Source organism: Ranitomeya imitator, chromosome 3 (assembly GCF_032444005.1).
Source record: "Ranitomeya imitator isolate aRanImi1 chromosome 3, aRanImi1.pri, whole genome shotgun sequence".
NCBI classification, from domain to species: domain Eukaryota; kingdom Metazoa; phylum Chordata; class Amphibia; order Anura; family Dendrobatidae; genus Ranitomeya; species Ranitomeya imitator.
Genome location: NC_091284.1, coordinates 209792531 through 209811851, shown reverse-complemented (window position 1 = coordinate 209811851; position 19321 = coordinate 209792531). Strand labels below are relative to the sequence as shown.

At 43.1% G+C, this 19321-nt stretch overlaps 1 protein-coding gene across 2 annotated transcripts in view; it reads left to right on the top strand.

Annotated features, from left to right (window-relative positions):
- The first annotated feature begins 413 nt into the window (after positions 1–413).
- The window catches only part of PTPN22 (protein tyrosine phosphatase non-receptor type 22), a 156893-nt gene continuing 137985 nt past the window's right edge, over positions 414–19321 (top strand). The window contains exon 1 of one of the 2 annotated variants that reach the window (XM_069761768.1): positions 414–850. In XM_069761768.1, coding sequence (XP_069617869.1) covers positions 764–850 — 87 coding nt within the window. In that variant the 5' untranslated portion in view covers positions 414–763. The remainder of the gene's footprint in view (positions 851–19321) is intronic. The other variant, XM_069761769.1, reaches the window with a different exon arrangement.

Genomic DNA, 19321 nt, shown 5'->3' with positions numbered 1-19321 from the left:
ACTTAGCAGTAGACAAAACAGGTATTCTATGAAAACGACATCAAGCAGCCCCAGTAAGTGATACATCACTGTTATCAAGTTCTCTTGCCTACATTATTCTGCTCTCAGATTACATAGCAAAAACCTGCTGACAGATTCCCTTTAATTGCAGGATTGTGTACAATTACTCTGATGTGGATTTTCAAAGTAAGTACACCGGCATCAACAGCACTAAGAGATCTTTTTATTGGTAAATGTAGTTAGTATTGTGATATGTAGTGACAGATACACTTTTTATAGCTATAGATATACTGCACTGTGGCCCTAAAATGGCACAAGTGTATCTTCAAAAGAGCAACTTTCTGGTGATCTATATCAACAAAGAACACATTGTGTAAGAGACAGAGGAAGAGGTAACCAGATATTGTCGCAGCAGCAGCGTGTAGCGTATGTGCGCGCCCTCGGAGGGATGTGTGTCCTCACAGCTGCCGTGTGAAGCGTCTACTGAATTATCAAGCTGAACATTTTCTACCACAAAGTCCAGAACCCAGGCCCTGAACAATAACCCGACCACTCGCTGTACATGACCTCACGCTGGAAGGCAGTAGGACCCAGTTGAGTTCTGGTTTATCTTGACCACAAGTAGCTGTCAGTAATAGCTTCCGCTTCAAACTTTATTCTTGTTTAGTGCTGTAGAGATGTTTGCTAACCACAGTCCTCGCCTCTGCCTGGTGGTCTCAAGAAACAAACACTTCATGTGACCATATTCACGGCTGGCCTCGTAATGGAGCAGAGAGAAATCATTCAGAGCTACATCAATGGTTATGAAAGAAAAAGAGCAAAATCCGAAGAGTTTGCCAATGATTTCATGGTAAGACAAAGCTTAATCTAATCATTTTGTAGTTATGTTATTTCGTATGGTTAGTTTTTTTTATGTACTTGATGCCCCACGTACACCTGTAATACTAGATGAAGAGGTCAGGATATTGGGAAATACTGCCTATATTAGGTGTAAAGCCTTCAGAAGAGCTGAAACCTAGCGGTACATGAGATAACACTGAAAGACGTCTTCTATAGGGGTGGTCTCAGTACGGTCAGTATACATAATATATGGTACAGCTTAAAATACGTCACAGGGAATAAGGACTGGAAACTGTACTAGTCTTCTCAATGAGGTGGTCTTTCACTATTTGTCCAAAAAATATGAACAACAGATTGATTAAGGGCTAGATCAAGAGGCCGGCACTTATAAGATGCAAGACTTCGTTATTTATGGTTGGAGTTATCGTCATTTCATGTATAGTTGGGCAGAGTATACAGCGTATAGGAGCACTCGTGCTTGGTCTTTATCTTTGGAAAGGCTCCAATTTAATTTACCTTCCCCTGCCGGTCACACTTCAGTCATACAAGCAGCAGGGCTGTGGAGTTGGAGTCATGGTGTCAGTCGGAGCTCGTTTTACTTGGAGTCATTAACCCCTTCATGAAACCAGCTTTTTTCGGTGTTGCGTTTTCATTTTTCGCTCCCCTCTTTCCCGGAGCCATAACTTTTTTATTTTTACGTCAATATGGCCATGTGAGGTCTTATTGTTTTGCCGGACGAGTTGTACTTTTGAACGACATCATTGGTTTTAGCATGTCGTGTACTAGAAAACGGGAAAAAAATTCCAAGTGCGGTGAAATTGCAAAAAGAGTGCAATCCCACACTGGTTTTTTGCTTGGCTTCTTTGCTAGATTCACTAAATGCTAAAACTGATCTGCCAATATGATTTTCCAGGTCATTACGAGTTCATAGACATCAAACATGTCTAGGTCCTTTTTTACCTAAGTGGTAAAAAAAAATTCCAAACTTTGCTAAAAAAATGTGCCATTTTCCGATACCTGTAGCGTCTCCATTTTTCGTGATCTGGGGTGAGGGCTTATTTTCTGCATGCTGAGCTGACGTTTTTAGTGATTCCATTTTGGTGCAGGTACGTTCTTTTGATCGCCCATTATTGCATTTTAATGCAATGTCTCGGCGACCAGTAAAACGTAATTCTGGCGTTTTGAATTTTTTTCTCGCTACTCATTTAGCGATCAGGTTAATCTTTTTTTTTGATAGATCGGGCAATTCTGAACACGGCGATACCAAATATTCGTAGGATTTATTTTTTTATTGTTTTATTTTGAATGAGGCGAAAAGGGGGTGATTTAAACTTGTATTTTTTTTTTTTCATATTTTTAAAAATATATATTGCTGGCACAACTCGATCGGCTCTGCTACATAGGAACGATAAAGACACAAAAGAGCACAGTGTGGTCAAAAATACTCTGTAGTAAAAAAAATCACAGTAATAAGCAAATGCTAGTCAAAAGATGGAAAAAACAAGGTATTTAGTTGATACGTTTTTTGTGTCTGGTACATAGGAACGATGCATAGATCGCTCTTATGTAGTAGATTTACTGCATTGCTATGAGCGCCGGCCACAGGGTGGCGCTCATAGCAATCCAGCATCAACAACCATAGAGGTCTCAAGGAGACCTCTGGTTGTTATGCTGATGCATTGCTGATCCCCGATCACGTGATGGGGGTCAGCGATGCGCTCATTTCCGGCCTAATGGCCGGAAGCGCTAGTTAAATGCTGCTGTCAGTGGCATTTAACTAGTTAATAGCGGCGGGCGGATCACGATTCCACCCGCCGCTATTGCGGGCACATGTCAGCTGTACGAAACAGCTGACATGTCCCGGCTTTGAAGCGGGCTCACCGCCGGAGCCCGCATCAAGGCGGGGGTTCTGACCTCGGACGTACTATCCCGTCCGAGGTCAGAAAGGGGTTAATATGTACTGACTCTGACTATCGTTTTTTTTTTAAATCTGTTATGAATAATGTATCATTTTTAAAAAATTCACATAGGAATTTAGCAAAGTTTAGAAATGTTAATAATTCAGATCTATTTTATTTTCTTTGCTCTACAACTCCTATTTATTAAGAAACAGAAATAACTGGGGTGTTCAAGTGGTGATAGATAATGAGTTACCAACTCCCTGTGTTCTATCCCGCTAATTGTTATAGGTATCATTAAGAGTAGCCATTGTCTTACTTTTTTTTATTTATGAGATATCAATAATACAATTGAAAATAGGAAAGTTTCATATATCTAATTAGAGAAATCCATTTCTTTCTCCTCCTGGACTGATCATTCTCAAAATTCTCAATTCACCTGTAAAATTTGTCTTCAGTGAATACAGATTTTCCCATTCCTGACATAGAACATGGAAGTTTGGTGCTCATAAAGTAGCAAGGAACTTGCAGCAGAATGATTGTGTCCACCTCTATCTCCTCCCTCCTCCTCCCAGGCATCTCCTATCTCAGTAATGGGAATATGTGTCTTCACTGGACACTGATTTTACTCATTTTACCCATGAATTGAGATTGAAAGTTCAGTCCAGGAGGAGAATGAAGCCATTTTCTCTGATAAGATATAGGACAAAGTTGTTTATTTTCATGTGTACTATTGATTTATGATATTAAAAGGATGGATACTCATTAAAATGTCTAAATCCGAGCTTCACACGTTCAAAAATGGAGTTCCTCTTCTAAAGACCAGAGGAAGAGGGAAGAAGAACATGGAAAAATTGAGTTGAAGTTAGAACATTAGCTTACCAACTTCCTAGCCCTGCGTACAAAGTCGGCAAATGAACTCCAGGTGGCCAGAGTACCATTTCTGATCAACCTAGATGTGTGGACCTTATTTATGGCCTAGTGTGCACCTAGTCTTTGTACTTTCCACTAGCTGTAAGGGCAGTCCCACACGTCCAGATAATTCCGATACCGGAAAAATCGGTACCGGAATTATCCGTGTCCATGTGCCCGTGCGTTTCTGTGGCACATCAGTGTGGCACACGTGCGGCACACGTGTGCCGCCCGTGTGCCCACTGGGTACCACACGCACCGTGCAGGAGACAGCGCTAAAGTTTAGCGCTGTCCCCTGCATCTGGTGCTGAAGCCGCGATTCATATCTTCTCTGCAGCAGCGTTTGCTGTAGAGAAGATATGATAAATCCTTTTTTTTGTTTGTTTCTCATGTTTAAAATAAAGGTCCATGTCCCCTAGACCCCTCCCACCCCCTGTGTGCCCGCCCGCTGGTAATAAAATACTCACCCGGCTCCCTCGCTGGCTGGCGCTGCTTCCTGTCCTGGCCGCACCTTCTACTGTATGAGCCGTCACGTGGGGCCGCCGATTACAGTCATGAATATGCGGCTCCACCTCCCATAGGGGTGGAGCCGCATATTCATCACTGTAAATGAGCGGCCCCACGTGACCGCTTCTGCAGTTTGCTGAAGGAGCCTACCAGGTAGAGCAGGGGCGTCAAACTGCATTCCTCGAGGGCTGCAAACAGGTCATGTTTTCAGGATTTCCTTGTACTGCACAGGTGATAATTTAATCACCAACTCATTATTTGTGTAGGTGATTAAATTATCACCTGTGCAGTACAAGGAAATCTTGAAAACATGACCTGTTTGCAGCCCTCGAGGAATGCAGTTTGACACCCCTGAGGTAGAGCAAATATTTGCCCACACCATTCGACCACTGATAATAACATTGCCTTTACATCATTTTACTAAATCTATGCACCAGTACTTAACAGGTTAAGCTGGGAGTTCATTTTTTCCCATGACATCAATATAAAATTGTGTACGGATATTCCCTCCCATGCTCATATGTCAGATGACAGTAATCAGGGCAAGAACCCAAACATGAAGAAACCATTATATCTGGAGACATACAGTAGCAGATAGGAATTTGCATTAAAGCTGTAGAAAAAAAATGATGGCGCTTTAAGGGTATGTGCACGCATCAGGATTTCTTGCAGAAATTTTCCTGACAAAAACCGGACATTTCTGTCAGAAATCCGCATGCATTTTTTCGCGTTTTTGATGCGGTTTTGTGCGTTTTTTGTGCGTTTTTTTCCAAATGCATAGAATAGCAGGAAAAATGCAGAAAATCCGCAAAATTAATAAACATGCTACTTTTTTTTACCGCAATGCGTTTTTTTTTTTGCGGAAAAAAACGCATCATGTGCACAAAACATGCAGAATGCATTCTAAATGATAGGATGCATAATGTATGCGTTTTTAATGCGTTTTAATAGCGTTTTTATCACGAAAAAAACGCAAAAAAACCTGAACGTGTGCACATACCCGTCTGAATATAGCTAGCTACATCTCAAACCAAGTTTAAGGATACATTTTTTACAATGGATATCACAATTTTCCACTCTATATTATGTTTACTTCTTGACAATGATCAGACACCCTACCGGCTTACTAGCTGATGCTTTAGCATAATTTACACGAATTATAAATATTAACTTTAAAAAAAAAAAATTGTGACTGATTAAGTTTTAGCTGCTTATTTACATACACTATTGGAGACAAATCAGTCCAGAGGGTACATATATAAACAAAAATAAGGTGCAAAGCCCCATTAATATCATCTCTCTAACAGGTTATTAGAATATAACTTTTATTATATATTTTAAGATTTTAAAAGTTGAATTAGGAGGTTCCCATTAAAAAATACATTCATAACTGTGTTTACCTAAATATAATAAATCTATTGGATCGTGAACTATCCCTCAAACTATTGCATAACACCCCGGGGTGCCATCCATGAATAGTGTAATTTAAACACATTGCACATGTCCCCTCAACATGTTTCACCACAATAATGGCTTCATCAGGGGATAGGACAATGGCGCACGGCCAGACTGCGAGAGGATTGGAGCACAGTAGCATGACACTCCACTCACACTAATAGCTCTGGCTCTCGCATCGGATGCCATACACTGGTGTGACTCCGGCCTTACGTTAAGTTCCCATGATGAGTATTTGATGAGTTTCTAATGTGGCAGATATTTAGCAGCATTTCTGCACCTGTTAGATTAAATTAGGTTACTGGCATTTTTTATTGCATTTTTGTCAAAGGGAAACTGTCACCAATTTGGGCCGATATAAGATACGACCATCACCTTTCTCCATTTCAACTTTATATAAGCTCCGAACCTGACCTGTAAGCGAAGAAAAATAACTTTTATTATACTCACCTGCTGGCGGTCCGAGGGATGTCACTCTGTTGGTCTGGTGCCTCCCATCTTCTTGCGATGCTGCCCTCCTGCATTACTGCATCATCCACACGATCTCCTCACCTCCAGTGCTCCTGTGCAGGTGTACTTATCTGCCCTGTTGAGGGCAGAGCAAAGTACTGCAGTGCGCAGGCACCGAGGCTCTTTGACCTTTTCCGACACCTGCACACTGCAGTACTTTGACCTGCTCTCATGAGGGCAGATAAGTACACCTGCACAGGAGCACAGTGCCGGGCAGTCTATATGGATGATGCAGCGATGTGTCATCCACATGAAGCAAGAAGGAGGACAGCATCACAAGAAGATGGGAGGCGCTGGACCAAGAAGAGCATGTAGAAAAGCTGCGGAGACACCATCACGTGTTTCTCAACGCATGCAATAAATAGCCAGGTCTTTCACCGGGAAGGAACAACCATGGGAAGGGCAGCATCCAAAAAGGAAAACCACCTATGCCAAAACATGGTATCCATCCACAGACAGCTGTTTTGGGGTATTTGCCCCTCATCAGTGTGGAGTAGGAAACTGGCTATTAGGAGCAGTGCCTAGTAAAAGGACTATAAACATAAGGATGAATGACCTTGGGGAGATCAAAACATCCAACACCGCGGAGACACCATCACGTGTTTCTCAACGCAGTGATCCAGAACACTGCCCCCATCCCTTATGGGAAATATGCAAATGCATGTAAAAAAGCCACGGAGACACCATCACGTGTTTCTCAACGCAAGCAATAAATAGCCAGGTCTTTCACAGGGAAGGAACAACCACAGGAAGGGCAGCATCCAAAAGGAAAACCACCTATGCCAAAACATAGTATCCATCCATAGACAGCTGTTTTGGGGTATTTGCCCCTCATCAGTGTGGAGTAGGAAACAGGCTATTAGGAGCAGTGCCTAGTAAAAGGACTATAAATATAAGGATGAATGACCTCGGGGAGATCAAAACATCCAACACCGCGGAGACACCATCACGTGTTTCTCAACGCAGTGATCCAGAACAGTGCCCCCATCCCTTATGGGAAATTATTATTATTATTTATTATTATAGCGCCATTTATTCCATGGCGCTTTACATGTGAGGAGGGGTATACATAATAAACAAGTATATACAAGGAAATATGCAAATGCATGTAGAAAAGCCGTGGAGACACCATCACGTATTTCTCAACGCAAGCAATAAATAGCCAGGTCTTTCACCGGGAACATTATACACATATACGCCATTTTTAAGTCAATTTGCTAATCATCTAATTTTTCAGATGTAAAAAAAACAACGAAAAACATTATTTTGGTAAAGCTACTACTGACAAATATTTAAAGAAAATGTTCTCTTCCTCTGTTTTTATTCCTCCTGGGAGTGTATAAATAAATTGAGAACTGGGTGTTCATAGTCATTTCATAATTATTACAATCATATTGTAACACTGTGTTGGACCCACCACTTTGGCCAAACGCTACATACAAGCAAATTATCTGTCATTCAATGGCATGTTAAGACAGGCCGACTACATTTCCATGTGCACTGTATGGTTCTTACTATGACCGTTCTATGCACTTGGAACTTCATGTTCTGTGTTTAACCCCTTAAAGAAGCACACCCACTAGCATTTTTATTGTTTAAAGCTGAGTGTATGTGGATGTAATGTAGTGTGAGTGCATTAATATACTCACCTACCGCAATTCTCTCCGGTGTCCAACGCCATTTTACTTCTCTTCTGAATGATGTCAGCGCTCTGTAGACTCCTCTGGGTCACGTGACTTTTACAATGTAAACCTATAAAGCTTCAGAATGAGACTTTATAGGCTTTTATTGTAACAGCAACTTCCGGCTCCCCCATGTATAGTGTATGTATATAACGTGAGTGTAGAATGAGTCGGCAGATCTCATTTGCAGTGACGGCACTGAGAAGAGCAGAAGAACAGCGCTGGACACCGGAGAGAGCGGCTGTAGGTGAGTAAATTAATACACTCACATTACATGCATGTATACACATGTAAACAATAAAAATGTTAGTGGGAGTACTTTTTTAACCCCTTAGCGACCGCCGATACGCCTTTTAACGGCGGCCGCTAAGGGTACTTAAACCAATTAATTAACAGCGCTGTGGAAAAAGTAAATAGCGCCCCCCAGAGTCGGATTTTCTCCGGGGTCTCGGCTGCCGAGGGTAGCCGAGACCCCAGAGAACATGATTCGGGGGGTTTTTAACCCACCCCGCATTTGCGATCGCCGGTAATTAACCGTTTACCGGCGATCGGAAAAAAAAAAAAAAAAAAAACGCGATCTTTTTAATTTCTCTGTCCTCCGATGTGATCGCGCATCGGAGGACAGAGAAAAGGGGTCCCAGGTAGCCCCCCAATACTCACCTATCTCCCCCGATGCTCCTCGTGTCTCCCGGTGGGTGCAGCCATCTTCAAAATGGCGGGCGCATGCGCAGTGCGCCCGCCGGCCAACCCTGCGAGAATCTTTGGGGTCTCGGCTGCCGGGGGTAGCCGAGACCCCAAAGAGCATGATCGGGGTTGGTTTTAGCGACCCCTGTTTTGCGATCGCCGGTAATTAACTGTTTACCGGCGACCACAAAAAAAAAACGTCAAAGTGTAATTCTTTGTCCTCTGATGTGATCGCACATCAGAGGACAGAGAAATAGGGGGATTCGGGGACTCTACCATACTCACCTGCGTCCCTGGATCCTCCTGCTGCTCCTCCTGGCCGCCGGCAAAAGAAAATGGCGGGCGCATGCGCAGTGCGTTGTGAAAATTGTGCACAACGTGGGCAGCGGATGAAGTTTTTCAACGCATCTGCTGCCCAATCTATGTCCTGGGGAGGAGGGGGCGGAGATACGGCCACGCATGCGCGGTCAGAAATGGCGGATGCGACGTACAAAAAAACGTTACATTGAACGTTTTTTTGTGCTGACGGTCCGCCAAAACACTGATCCAGTGCACGACGGACGCGACGTGTGGCCATCCGTCACGATCCGTCGGCAATACAAGTCTAGGGGCAAAAAACGCATCCTGCGGGCACATTTGCAGGATCCGTTTCTTGTCCAAAACGACGGATTGCGACGGATGCCAAACAACGCAAGTGTGAAAGTAGCCTTAGGGCTGGGGTTAGGGTTGGGGCTAAAGTTAGGGCTAGGGTTGGGGCTAAAGTTAGGGTTAGAGTTGGGATTAGGGTTAGGGTTTGGATTAGGGTTGGTATTAGGTTTAGGGTTGGCATTAGGGTTATGCTTGGGATTAGGGTTAGGTTTGGGATTAGGGTTAAGGTTAGGGTTGTGATTAGGGTTAGGGTTAGGGTTGTGATTAGGGGTGTATTAGGATTAGGGTTAGGTTTGAGGTTAGGGTTGAGATTAGGATTAGGGGTGTGTTGGATTTAGGGTTTTGATTAGGGTTATGGTTAGGGTTGACATTAGGGTTGTTTTGGGGTAAGGGTTGTGATTAGGGTTAGTGATTAGGATTATGGATCAGGTTGGGATTAGGGTTAGGGGTGTGTTGGGGTTAGGGTTTGAGCTAGAATTGGGGGGTTTCCACTGTTTAGGTACATCAGGGGGTCTCCAAACACGATAGCCAATTTTGCGCTCAAAAAGTCAAATGGTGCTCCCTCCCTTCTGAGCTCTGCCGTGCGCCCAAACAGTGGGTTACCCCCACATATGGGGCATCAGCATACTCGGGATAAATTGGACAACAACTTCTGGGGTCCAATTTCTCTTGTTACCCTTGTGAAAATAAAAACTTGGGGGCTACAAAATCCTTTTTGTGGAAAAATATATATATATATTTTTTTATGACTCTGCATTATAAACTTCTGTGAAGCACTTGGGCATTCAAAGTTCTCACCACACATCTATATAAGTTCCTTGGGGGGTCTAGTTTCCAAAACGGGGTCACTTGTGGGGGGTTACTACTGTTTAGGTACATCAGGGGCTCTGCAAACGCAACATAACGCCCACAGACCATTCTATCTGTCTGCATTCCAAAATGGCGCTCCTTCCCTTCCGAGCTCTGCCCTGCGCCCAAACAGTGGTTTACCCCCACATATGGGGCATCAGCATACTCAGGATAAATTGGACAACAACTTTAGTTGTCCAATTTCTCCTGTTACCCTTGTGAAAATAAAAATTTGTGGGCAAAAAGATCATTTTTGTAGAAAAAATGCAATTTTTTTTTCACGGCTCTACATTATAAACTTCTGTGAAGCACATGGGGGTTCAAAGTGCTCACCACACATCTAGATAAGTTCCGCAAGGGGTCTAGTTTCCAAAATGGGGTCACTTGTGGGGGGTTTCTACTGTTTAGGCACATCAGGGGCCGCCAGGGACCGCCAGGCCTCGACCAATCAGCAACGGGCATGGCGACGATGATGTCATAATGGTTGCCATGGCGACGATGATGTCATAAAGGTTGCCTCAACCAATCAGTGACGGGCACAGCGACGATGATGTCATAATGGTTGCCATGGCGACGATGATGTCATAAAGGTTGCCTCGACCAATCAGCGACGGGCACAGTATGCCGCGAATTCTGGAATCATCATTGTCCATATACTACAAGCACATGCATATTCTAGAATACCCGATGCGTTAGAATCGGGCCACAATCTAGTTTATTTATATTTTGCTAGATTGGACTTTTACACGAACATAGCTGTATATAGAAAAAAAATCACAGTCTCTTATGAAAGCCAGCCACAAGCTGGCTTTCACAGGAGTGCAGTCATAACAGGCAAAGGGATCTTCAGCACAACCCTGGTCATCATGGCAACCCATTGGAAACCCACGATCATGTCTTGGGAACTCCAATTAGTACATGGGATGACACGCTCTCCATCAGCATATTGTAAATGCCACTATCACAGAATGCATTTAACAGGTTAACAGGCAAATGATGGTTGATTATCACAGCCATCACCTGCCAGCAAAGATAAAGGCTTGGCTTGCGACTTGCGAGCCTGCATCAAAGTCAGGCATGCTACATATGACGTCCTTATTACATCATATGTCATTAAAGGGATGTTTGCTTTTCTATTTTAATTGCTCATCCGCTGACTGCCAGCTTATTTAGACAGTGCGATAATCATGAGACTGGAATAGACATGTCAGAAGAGATGACGTCTCATCATTATTCATCATAACCTCATAGACTGATGATAGAAGCAAATTCTTAACTTTCCGCATAACTTTTAAATTCCCAGAATAATTTGTAATAGATGTAGTTTCCAAACAGAAGTAGACAAAGGAGGGGGAAGTAGAAACAAGTCAGATCAATGTTTCATGAGGCCTTTTGGGAAAAAAAAAGTACTGTCATTTAATGTGGACCACATTTTTCCTTGTATTTTTGAACTATATGTTTACTTTAGTAAAATGTATTTTCAATACTATAAATATAAAAAATATTAGTGTCCTCATTATTAATCCCTTAAATAAGTTGTCAACTACTTGGACAACTCCTTGTCATACCGCTCGCTGGGCTCCCATAAAAAAAAGCCTATACTCATCTCCCACGCTGGCACCTTTCCCGCAGTATGAGCACTTGCCCTCCCCAGGTTTTTTGTGCTGTTGTAGTCACACTCGATCCCCGACCCTAATCAGCGCTATGGTCACTGTTCCTGCCTCCTGTTGAATTGAACATGTAGAGTAATTGAGAGAGCAGCTGCAGCCCGAACGTCCTCTTCATGTTCATTTTCTCCAAAGGTGGAGACAGTAACGCTAGCGCTGATTGGGCATCGGGGTCACATGTCACAGCTGGAACGGCACCAGCTTGGGTGGTTACCGTAATATAGATTTTTTATTTTATTGGGGCCAAACATTTAGATCAATAAGGGGTTGTTCAAGTAGTGGAGAAACCCTTTAAGGATGAGACCTAATGACCAGACTTTCATTTTTCCATTTTTCTTTTTTAATGTCATTTTTCAGGCGCTATAAGTTGTTGTTTTTTTATTAGTGATGCCATATGATTGCGGACAAGGAGAGAGATGGCAGCACTCACCAATCTTGAAGGCACAGACCTGTTGAAGCGCTCTAGCTGCACGAAACGGCCGTCATTTGACCTGCACACTCATCTGTACATGCACCCCCGAGCCGTGAAGATTTTATAATATTAAAGCTTTACCTGCCTTCAAGATTGATGAGTGCTGCCATCTCTCTCCTTGTCCTCATCTATGTTTGGCTGAATCTTCCTGGCAATAGCACCCGAAGTCTGGGTATCGGCTGCAGTGCATGTTTGCGGAGCTCAGTCAGTCAACCTTCAGGCATCCTGGTGGTGCGGTCAGCTGTACCTGCTTTGGATGCCATATAATTGCTCACTTTTGGCAGGATGACTTGTATTTTTTTTTTTTTGGTACCACCCTGTGGCAGTATATATAACTTATTAACTGTTTAACCCTTTATGGGGAAGAATAGAAAAAGACAGTTCCATATTTCACTAATTTATTCGCTGCACAGCTAAAGTGTTAACTTTGTTCTATGGTTAAATACTACTACAGCGATATCACATTTATAATTTTATGTATTATTTTGTACAAAAAAATACACAAAAAAAATGTTTTCATGCCATCATAATTGGAGAGTCATAAGTTTTAGATTTTTCAGTCAACGGAGCTTCAAGACGACTTACTTTTTTGCAAGACAAGCTACAGTTTTCATTGTTACTATTTTGTGGTACATACAAATTTTTCATCACGTTTTATTACATTGTTTTGGAAGTAGAATAAACAATTCAAATCTGTATTTTTCTAAATAGCTTTTTTATTTTTTGTCATCATATTCTTAAACATACAAATATATTTTTCCGTAGAAAGTACTGTGAGTGGTCTTTTTGTGGGACTTGCTGTAGTTTTCAATGGCACAATTTTAGGGTGCATATGACTTTTTGATCACTTTTTATTCCAGTTTTTTGTAGGAGCAATGATGTCTAGAATTGCTTTTTATTTTTATGGTATATAACATGTAGTATAAGTCACATGCTATTTAGATTGATACAGTTACTTTGATACCTAAATTCTAAGGCCACATTCAAACGTTCAATATTTGATGAGTATTTACCTCAGTATCTGTAAGCCAAACCAGTGGTGGAATCAGAGGAAAAGTATAATAGAAACACGTGCACCACTTCTGCAATTTTTGCTCACTCTTGATTTTGGCTTACGAATACTAACAAAAACCTATTGTCACACTGTGACTGTACGTGATTGGGAAAAGGGCTCTGCACTGTGTCTACATCTGGGGCTATAACTATCCCTGCTCCCAAAGGTACCTCTGATGATGAGCAGGTTTAGGTCACCGGCCATACTGTTCTTCATCTATACCTTAAGCTATCCCCTTGCCATCACCGAGGAGGCCTGGGAAATAAATGCTAGTGTGTAAACAAATGAGCTGGGAAGTAGAACTTTCATTGGCAAGGAAGAGAAGGTCTGGCCAGATTTTATGGAGAGGAAATGACCAGGTAAGGAATAGGTGCTAGATGGAGCTGCAGGTTTCTCCTCAGCATAGAAACGGTAGTTAACTTGTTCAGCACCAAAGGAAACAAAATCTATTTAACATGGAACACAAAACACACAAGACCTGTGATTCACAATAAGTATTGATTTTCTAACCCCAGATTTCCCAGGAGGAAGTGACACACCCGTCAAAACCATGGAGTCAAATGTTTTAGCTAATTAGCAAACTACTTAAGAGGAACCTGAAAATGACCCCACAAATGGCTCTTCTCTCACGCAACATGGAAAATTTGACCCATGAACCCAATCTATACTGATTCATAATTTCTTGTGGATGAAAAATTCAATTGCATTCTTCTAGAAAAATACAACTTCGCCCAAATTTTGGGATATTGTTGAAAAGATATCAACGCATAAATCATATGAATCTAGATATGCTATAGCAAATAACTCACATGGGAAATTTCAAAAGAAATGGAAACTCTGGAATCTCGCTTTTCCTTAAAACTGTTTAATAATAGCTCTCTTTTATAAGTATTTTTATCTTGGTACACAACGCAGTGAGAATTTTTAAAACTTTCTGAAACATTTGATTGTATTTACCTACATATATAGTTCTCCACTTTCCTCTCCCTACATACATATTCTTTCCTTGTTTTTCCTCCTAATAAATATCTGACTCACCTTACCATTTTTACTTTTTGACCCTTCTCCTCCTTTTATCCCCATTTAAAATGTCTTAAAAAATAATTAAAACTATTGAAACCCAAAAACAGAGTTAAAAAACTCACCAAATACTCAACGTGTGCAAATTGTTTAAGGCTATGTTCTCACGATGAGCATTTGTGGAGTTTTTGACATTACAAAATTTTTGCACCATTTGTGCACCTATTGTTTCAATTACCGTATATACTCGAGTATAAGCCGACCCCCCTAATTTTGCCACAAAAAACTGGGAAAACTTATTGACTCGAGTATAAGCCTAGGGTGGAAATGCAGCAGCTACCGGTGAATTTCAAAAATAAAAATAGATCATTATTTCCTCAAAGCTGTGCCATATAGTGCTCTGCACCATTCATTATTTCCATAGTGCTCTGCACCGTTCATATTTCCCCACAGGTGTGCCATATAGTGCTCTGCACCGTTCATACTGCCCCATAGCTGTGCCATACAGTGCTCTGCACCGTTCATACTGCCCCATAGCTGTACCATATAGTGCTCTGCACCATTCATACTGCCCCATAGATGTGCCATATAGTGCTCTGCACCGTTCATACTGCCCCATAGCTGTGCCATATAGTGCTCTGCACCGTTCATACTGCCCCATAGCCGTGCCATATAGTGCTCTGCTGTCATGATTCCAATGGCAGGGAATCACAAAAGGACAAGCACCAACGAGCTCTAGGGTGATGGAACCTGAGCTGACCGCGACCCTAAACCTGAACACACAAATAACAATAGCCGGGGAACGTGCCTACGTTGATCCTAGACGTCTCGCACCAGCCGAAGATCTAACTTCCCCTATTAGAAGAAACACAGACCTCTCTTGCCTCCAGAGAAACACCCCACAGAAATAGCAGCCCCCCACATATAATGACGGTGAAATGAGAGGAAGGCACATACACAGTATGAAAACAGATTCAGCAAAATGAGGCCCGCTAAAACTAGATAGCAGAGGATACAAAAGTAAACTGCGCGGTCAGCAAAAAACTCTTCAAAAAACCATCCTGTAATTACTTGAACTCATGTTCCAACTCATGGAACATGAGGAGCAATAACAGCCCGCTAGAGCAACCAGCAGCAAAGAAACAATTATATGCAAGCTGGACAAGACAAAAATAAAGCAAAACGTGGAACAAGAAAATCAAAAACTTAGCTTGTCCTGAAGATTACTGAAGCCAGAAGCTGAGGTAACAAAACACTCTGATAACCCTGATAGCCGGCGGGGAAATGACAAGAAAGCCCGGCTAAATAGGAAACTCCCAAATCCTAATAGAACAGGTGGACACCAGAGACAGCAGAACACAAATCACCCAGTACCATCAGTAACCACCAGAGGGAGCCCAAAAACAGAACTCACAACAGTACCCCCCCCTTGAGGAGGGGTCACCGAACCCTCACGAGAACCACCAGGGCGACCAGGATGGGCCCTATGAAAAGCGCGGACCAAATCATCAGCATGAACATCAGAGGCAACCACCCAAGAATTATCCTCCTGACCATAACCCTTCCACTTGACCAAATATTGGAGTTTCCGTCTGGAAACACGAGAATCCAAGATCTTCTCCACAACATACTCCAATTCTCCCTCCACCAGCACCGGAGCAGGAGGCTCAAGCGAAGGAACAACAGGTACCTCATACCTCCGCAACAACGACCGATGGAACACATTATGAATAGCAAACGATGCCGGGAGATCCAAACGAAACGACACAGGGTTAAGAATTTCCAAGATCCTATAAGGACCGATGAACCGAGGCTTGAACTTAGGAGAAGAGACCTTCATAGGAACAAAACGAGAAGACAACCACACCAAGTCCCCAACACGAAGTCGAGGACCCACGCGGCCACGGCGATTAGCAAACTGCTGAGCCTTCTCCTGGGACAACTTCAAATTGTCCACCACATGACTACAAATCTGATGCAACCTATCCACCACCATGTCCACTCCAGGACAATCAGAAGGCTCCACCTGACCAGAGGAAAAACGAGGATGAAACCCCGAATTACAAAAGAAAGGAGAAACCAAGGTAGCAGAACTAGCCCGATTATTAAGGGCAAACTCGGCCAGCGGCAAAAAGGTAACCCAGTCATCCTGATCAGCAGAAACAAAACACCTCAAATAAGTTTCCAAGGTCTGATTAGTTCGCTCTGTCTGGCCATTCGTCTGAGGGTGGAATGCAGACGAAAAGGACAAATCAATGCCCATCTTAGCACAGAACGTCCGCCAAAATCTAGACACAAACTGGGATCCCCTGTCAGAAACGATGTTCTCCGGAATCCCATGCAAACGAACCACGTTCTGGAAAAACAGAGGGACCAACTCAGAGGAGGAAGGCAACTTAGGCAAGGGTACAAGATGAACCATTTTAGAAAAGCGGTCACACACAACCCAGATGACGGACATGTTTTGAGAGACAGGGAGATCCGAAATAAAGTCCATGGAAATGTGCGTCCAAGGCCTCTTCGGGATAGGCAAAGGTGACAACAATCCACTGGCTTGAGAACAGCAAGGCTTAGCCCGAGCACAAACCTCACAAGACTGCACAAAAGAACGCACATCCCTCGACAAGGAAGGCCACCAAAAAGACCTGGCCACCAAGTCTCTAGTACCAAATATTCCAGGATGACCTGCCAACGCAGAAGAATGGACCTCGGAGATGACTCTACTGGTCCAACTATCCGGAACAAACAGTCTCTCAGGCGGACAACGATCAGGTTTACCCGCCTGAAACTCCTGCAAAGCACGTCGCAAGTCTGGGAAGACGGCCGACAAAATCACCCCATCCCTAAGGATACCAGTGGGCTCAGAATTTCCAGGGGAGTCAGGCACAAAACTCCTAGAAAGAGCATCCGCCTTCACATTCTTTGAACCTGGCAGGTATGAAACCACAAAATTGAAACGAGAGAAAAACAGTGACCAACGAGCCTGTCTAGGATTCAGACGCCTGGCAGACTCAAGGTACATCAGATTTTTGTGATCAGTCAAGACCACCACACGATGTCTAGCACCCTCCAGCCAATGACGCCACTCCTCAAATGCCCACTTCATGGCCAAAAGTTCCCGATTACCCACATCATAATTCCGCTCAGCGGGCGAAAATTTTCTAGAAAAGAACGCACATGGCTTCATCACCGAGCAATCGGAGCTTCTCTGTGACAAAACCGCCCCCGCTCCAATCTCGGAAGCATCAACCTCAACTTGGAAAGGAAGCGAAACATCAGGCTGACGCAACACAGGAGCAGAAGAATACCGGCGCTTAAGTTCCTGAAAGGCCTCCACAGCCGCAGGAGACCAATCAGCAACATCAGCACCCTTCTTAGTCAAATCCGTCAAAGGCTTAACAACACTAGAAAAATTAGTTATAAAACGACGATAGAAATTAGCAAAGCCCAAGAACTTCTGCAAACTCTTAAGAGATGCAGGCTGCGTCCAGTCACAAATAGCCCGAACCTTGACGGGATCCATCTCAATAGTAGAAGGGGAAAAAATATACCCCAAGAAAGAAATCTTCTGGACTCCAAAGAGACACTTTGAGCCCTTTACAAACAAGGAATTAGCCCGCAGGACCTGAAACACCTTCCTGACCTGCTGAACATGAGACTCCCAGTCATCAGAAAAAACCAAAATATCATCCAAATACACAATCATAAATTTATCCAGATATTCACGGAAAATATCGTGCATAAAGTACTGGAAGACTGAAGGAGCATTAGAAAGTCCGAAAGGCATTACCAAATACTCAAAATGGCCCTCAGGCGTATTAAATGCGGTTTTCCACTCATCACCTTGCTTTATTCGTATAAGATTATACGCACCCCGGAGATCAATCTTAGTGAACCATTTAGCCCCCTTAATGCGAGCAAACAAATCAGTCAACAAAGGCAAAGGATACTGATATTTTACGGTAATCTTATTCAAAAGACGATAATCTATACAAGGCCTCAAGGACCCATCTTTCTTGGCCACGAAAAAAAAACCTGCTCCCAAAGGGGACGAAGATGGACGGATATGTCCCTTTTCCAAGGACTCCTTAACATAATCCCGCATAGCAGTATGCTCTGGCACTGACAGATTGAACAAACGACCTTTAGGAAATTTACTACCAGGAATTGAATCTATAGCACAATCGCAATCCCTGTGAGGAGGAAGCGAACTGAGCTTAGGCTCCTCAAAAACATCCCGATAATCCGACAAAAATACAGGAACCTCAGAAGGAGTAGATGAAGCGATAGAAATCGGAGGTGCATCATCATCCCCAGCTTAACACAGACATTGTTTTCCAGTCAAGGACTGGATTATGAGTTTGTAACCATGGCAGACCAAGTACTAGAACATCATGTAAATTATACAATACCAGGAAGCGAATCACCTCCTGATGAACGGGAGTCATACGCATGGTCACTTGTGTCCAGTACTGAGGTTTATTCATAGCCAAAGGTGTAGAGTCAATTCCCTTCAAAGGAATAGGGACTTCCAGAGGCTCCAGACTAAACCCACAGCGATTGGCAAATGACCAATCCATAAGACTCAGGGCAGCTCCTGAATCCACATAGGCATCGACGGAAATGGATGATAATGAACAAATCAGAGTCACAGACAGAATGAACTTAGACTGTAAAGTACTAATGGCAACAGACTTATCAACCTTTTTTGTGCGTTTAGAGCATGCTGATATAACATGAGCTGAATCACCACAATAAAAGCACAACCCATTTTTCCGCCTATAGTTTTGCCGTTCACTTCTAGACTGAACTCTATCACATTGCATTGTCTCAAGTGCCTGTTCAGAAGACACCGCCAAATGGTGCACAGGTTTGCGCTCCCGTAAACGCCGATCAATCTGAATAGCCATAGTCATAGACTCATTCAGACCCGTAGGCGCAGGGAACCCCACCATAACATCTTTAATGGCCTCAGAAAGGCCATCTCTGAACTTTGCAGCCAGGGCGCACTCATTCCACTGAGTAAGCACTGACCATTTCCGAAATTTTTGACAATATATTTCTGCTTCATCTTGCCCCTGAGAGAGAGCTAATAAAGCTTTTTCAGCCTGAATCTCTTGGTT